Source organism: Pundamilia nyererei, unplaced genomic scaffold, assembly GCF_000239375.1.
Source record: "Pundamilia nyererei isolate P.nyererei 1_Seehausen unplaced genomic scaffold, PunNye1.0 scaffold00002, whole genome shotgun sequence".
Classification (NCBI taxonomy): Eukaryota; Metazoa; Chordata; class Actinopteri; order Cichliformes; family Cichlidae; genus Pundamilia; species Pundamilia nyererei.
Window position 1 is genome coordinate 1,863,327 of NW_005187403.1, and position 5,136 is coordinate 1,868,462.

At 40.3% G+C, this 5,136-nt stretch overlaps 1 protein-coding gene across 1 annotated transcript in view; it reads right to left on the bottom strand.

The window, feature by feature from the left end:
* Window positions 1-256: 256 nt before the first annotated feature.
* tbca (tubulin cofactor a) overlaps window positions 257-5,136 on the bottom strand; it is a 17,745-nt gene continuing 12,865 nt past the window's right edge. The window contains exons 3-4 of the mRNA XM_005720106.2: window positions 2,990-3,076; window positions 257-548 (exon numbers count right to left, since the gene is read on the bottom strand). Of these exons, the coding sequence (XP_005720163.1) occupies window positions 468-548; window positions 2,990-3,076 (168 nt within the window). The 3' untranslated portion in view covers window positions 257-467. The remainder of the gene's footprint in view (window positions 549-2,989; window positions 3,077-5,136) is intronic.

Sequence of the window (5,136 nt, forward strand, 5' to 3'; positions counted from 1 at the left end):
ACATTTGTCATATGACTGACAGGGTTACCAAAAGAGCTCTTGCCTCTATTGTAGGTATCAAGACACAGTCCATTTCACTGCTGCTAACAGGAATAACAGCACTGTTAATGCCATTAATCTCATTAATCTATGAGATCAACATTAAACTTTCATGTGTTTCCCCCAGTTTCAATGTGTAAACAGTGCATAAATGGGTCAAACAACACTTAAAGAAAACACTACACTAATCTACTATAATAAACTGAAGGTTTTATAATATTATTGTGGAATTATTTTATTTTTTTCACACAGGAGAAGCGTGATCAAAATGTGGTGGCACGTTAGCAGTAAAGAAAAGAAATAATTACATCAAGAAAAGAGACTTTGAATGGATTCAGTTGGCCTCCACGGTTCCAAACAAGGCCTGACGAAAGGAATGGACATTTAAGCAAGTGAATCTCACAGTGAGAACAGAAATGCATCAGAAATCATCCTTCAAGCTTCACTGAGTCCAATATGCTTCTAGCCTCTTTGTACTCCTCTGATTCAGCCAATTCCTCTTCTGTTTCCTGAAAACACACAAACACACATATAGGTTTTGTTTTAGTGCCATCTACTATACTTCCAAAGAAGGAGTTACAACAGTCTTCACTAGACAAACAGGTTTGTTGTCTTCATATAAAAGCATTCTTGAGGAAATATTTCAAACTGTATCATAATGGTAGGAACCACATTCATCCAGGAAGGGTTGATATGAGGTAAAACCTGACACTGAAGTGTGTTTGCATTCCTCTGGTAGTCACCACAGTGACAGCACTTCCTAATGACCTGTGATGAGCATGTGCATATGCGTATGCCTGTCTGAAGGGAAGAAAGAAGGGAGGATGAGTAACAGGGAAGGGGACAGGTTGCTAATTTCAGGTTAGCTCCCCCTGCCCAGCATTCAGCTCCCATGTGAGTGACTCACACCTCCAGCTGTCTGACTGTTGCTCTGCATTAATTTCAATGACCCTGAGACATCCATGCTGATGTTTGCCTCTCACCATATCAGCTTAAGTCCTGGAGGGTTTGGCATGCTCTGTGGCTGTATATATACTGTATATATATATCTGTATATAAGTGCAAAGTGTGGTGCTTGAGCTTATTCTAATGATCAGGTCATTAAGTCTACACACATTTAAAAGAAAAAACATCTGACTCAACACTGGAATATCCAGGATACCACAATATACTTTAAATTATGTGGCCACAAGTGTCCTGGCATGAAACTGTAGCCAATTGTAGACCTTTCCCACTAGTATGTACTTGAGTCAGCTTGGCATGGCTCGACTTGGATTTTAAGGTCTACCATTAGGTGGGAGTACCTGACACCAGTTACTTTTTTTTGTACCCACTTAGCCAGGGCTCCAAGTGATCTGAGACGATCCGAAAACGTGACATCAACAGACAGCATTCCCCCAATTGGCTAGTCAGTGGCGTCAATTATTGAGTCATGAGAGTCTTCATAAAAATCAAAACCACCATTTTTGAAACCCAGCAACAAGGGAAAAGGCTGCACAAAAAACAACATCCTGGTCCCCAAGTGTGACAAAAAGCCATACACTGAGCAGCAGGTGTACAATCGCCTCGATGTCCACTTTTGTTATGGTGTTTGTGTCGCATACAAATGACATCACAGGACTTTTGGCAGCATTGCTATAAGGACCCTACACACATTAGGTGGTAATGATTGTAATGGAAAACGACCAAAACAGCGTAAAGTCAAGGCAAGCTGAGTAGGTACTAGTGGAAAAGGGCTTTTAGTGTCTGCTAGGCCTCACCCACACAGTGCTAGAGACCAATTGGCAACCCCTGGTCACAAGTGTGCATTCAAATTTGCATTCTCCGATTCACTGGTTGCTGGATGCCGGTAGGTGAAATCAGTTGCCACAAGGTGCTGCACTAAAAAACTCCTTATGATTGCTTCTGTCACTAGCAGTCTGTTGCTGTCCTGCGTAATTTGAATGGAATATGCAGATGTGTCTGCAAATACTTGCTAACTAACTACTAAACTGTAGTAAAAACTTGAAAAAGGAATAATGCATAATAAAAAAATGACCATTCACCTTCAAAATAAAGTCTCTGGCCCTGTGTGACTGGGGCTTAGCAACCAATTTCAGAGCGACAACCAGTAAAGGAAAACTTTTTTTTTTCCTAGCAAACTGTGGTTAACTGGTCTCTAGGCATTCCTGCCTGTTGTGACATGGCAGTAAATTTAACAGGAACATTATTACTACTACTACTACTACTACTACATCCTTGCTTATTTATGGTACAGCATTAAGGGAACTATGTAGCTTGTTATCACACCAGTAACCATAACCTGATGTTGTCTTTTCTATTATCGTTTTTTTTTTTTTCTGTTACATGCTGGTCTCATTGGGAAAGACAACTTTTTAAAGATCTGGCATTAAACTGAAATCCAAACACATTAAAATGGGGATCTTAGGCCTTTTCATTCTTTATTATTAATTATTTTGATTATTAATATTTTAATTATTAACTATTTTAGTGAAATGAAGCCTGACAGGAAGGATGAAGCATGATCCAGGTGTTGATCATGTCTACCAGATGTGAAAAAGGATAGGTATTCGCTAGTACTAATACCATACTATGTTTAGAAAGCAAGAGTATGAGAGTTGTGTGTCTTTCATACAATTATAATTACAAATCTGCATTTTTAATGAAGCTTTACTAAGAAACACATAATTAGTTATTAGATATTGTGATACCTACAAAAGAGAAAAAAGATTAAAAATAAAACTTGAATGCTGGGGTTAACCCTTTTTCTTGATGCTGGAATTTTAAAGTATAATAAGCTGAACATTTTTTCTTCTACCCACAAACGCATGGCATGAAATTCTTTTTCAGGGAGGCCATGAGATATTAGAAGTCCAACTGAATTAATTATCACAATAGCTTGTGTCCTGTTGTTTTATGAAAATTTAGTTCACCTCATGGTGGTACTTACTAGCAGCTGTAGCAGATCTGCGTGTGCTATGGCCAGCCGGCGGTGACAATCTGGGATCATCATTCTGGACTCCTGCAACACCTCCATCTGAAAGCACACAGAGACCGCATCAGTGCCATCACCACCTTTATTAATCCGAAAACCCCTGCCACTGCTCCTATTACCAGCTTTCATTACAGGTCTTCACAAAAGTCAGCACATTACTGAACATGTATTTTCCAAGCTTTGACCATTAATTTGAACAGCTAGACAAAGTGTATTCACTGGCTGGATTGTGCTGTAGCTTTACTCCTGGCAGTGACATGCAGGGTGTCCCTCATGCACTCTGCTGTGGTTAACATCTCTCAACAAGCCGGCAGTATGAAAAATGTTATTGAATTATTGATCGGGCCGGGAGTTGGGCAGCGGGGGACCACCTCGATCTGGCTCCACACCTGGATGAATGAGCCGAGAGCATTGTGATCAGGCGTAAAGAGGTATTACTACGCCTGCAGTGTAACTGTGTTGCAGCCTGGGGTACTTTCACAGCCGCGGCTAATGTGGAATTCCCCCAGCTGGCACCCTAAAGAGCGGAGAAGAGCTGGCTAACACTGTCAGACACAGTCACTCATGACAGATGCTTCCTCAGCTAGGCCTGTGTCGAGCTGAAAAAAGTCAAAACATGGACTCAGTTGCACATGTGTACATTACACGGCTATGCACACTAACAGTCTGCCTGCCTGATGGCGTACAAGTTCATCCAAGTGCCTAAACTGACATACCGAAAAATAGTGGACAAATTGTCAAGTTGGCTGCCATCTAGATGTGACAAGGTAAGCTAGAGTAGGCAAAAGAGTACTGAAACAGAGAAAAGTCACAGTGCCCTCCCGGTTCGGTGGAATGATCCCATCAGCACAGGATAAAGATGACACTTACAGCGTATTGATTCCATTAAAATAAAAACCTGTAATCCATCCTGCCTCAGACCTCTCATCTCCAACCATAATCCATCTGGCCTCCCAATCTCCCCATTTAACACCAACCAAGCCTGCTGCTCAGCCTGAGCTGCCACTCTATGAATGAACAAACAAAACAACACACACACTGAATTTTAATGGAAGCCGTAAACATAATCAGATGTGATATCTGTGGTTCAGTTCCTCCCCGTCTGAATCAAGTTTGGATCCGCATCAGCGAACACTGGCCCAAATAAAGGGCAGTTATATGAAAAATCACGTCCTTCCAACAATCTTGTGTAAGCTGACCATAAAATACTGTAATAGGCAAAACTCATATTTGTCTATATATGAGTAGCAGGCTCTCTTGACAAGATCTTGAAATCTTTGTATTATTTACCTTTTTTCACACTATTTCTTTATCGTTGTGATACTGGAATGAAGCAAAGACATCAAGAGAAGCTGTGAATTTAGTTTCCCCCAAGTATTAAACACACATTAAAGGCAAATTCAGAAATTCATTTAACATTTAAAGCTGATAAACCCCCTCGCTAGCCTACAAAATAAGGGCTATAAAGATCCCATAACGCAACGCTCTGATTTTAAATTATTTTGCCATTTCCTTTTATTTTCTGTACACGGCGGGTAATGATTATATATTTTGAGGCATAATTGAAATGTCTCTGTGCTTGCAACACCACATGGAATCATAAAGTTCCATTTGCTTATTTATTTAAAAAAAACAGCAAACCTGATCACCCTGATCACTTCCACATCCACAACACACACCAGATTTCCTCGACTAGATCAAAACAGTGATGTAGTGTCATTAACTTTAACTTCAATATTATTTTGTGAAGAAGCAAATGGTAAAAAGCCAAATTTGGCAAGTAGCGCTGGTGGTGGACAACAACTGGGTTCATGGCACAGTGCTATGTGACAAAGTTGAGCTTATGTGCCAAATTTAAAAGAAAATTCTTCTTCTGGCTTTGACATTATAAGCTCTGGACACCATATCTAGAGACTGTTTTCATCAGCAGAGGATTGGTCCAGTCTAACAAAGAAGCAGACCTTGGACCTTGCTGTGGTGAAAGGGTAAATGTGCACATGGAAGAGAACCAGACTTCCAGCTTCCATATCAAAAATGCTAAAAGTGATGCAGTGCTTCACAAGGACAAAACCTTTAAAACTAAACTGGTTTCTATGTTCCTT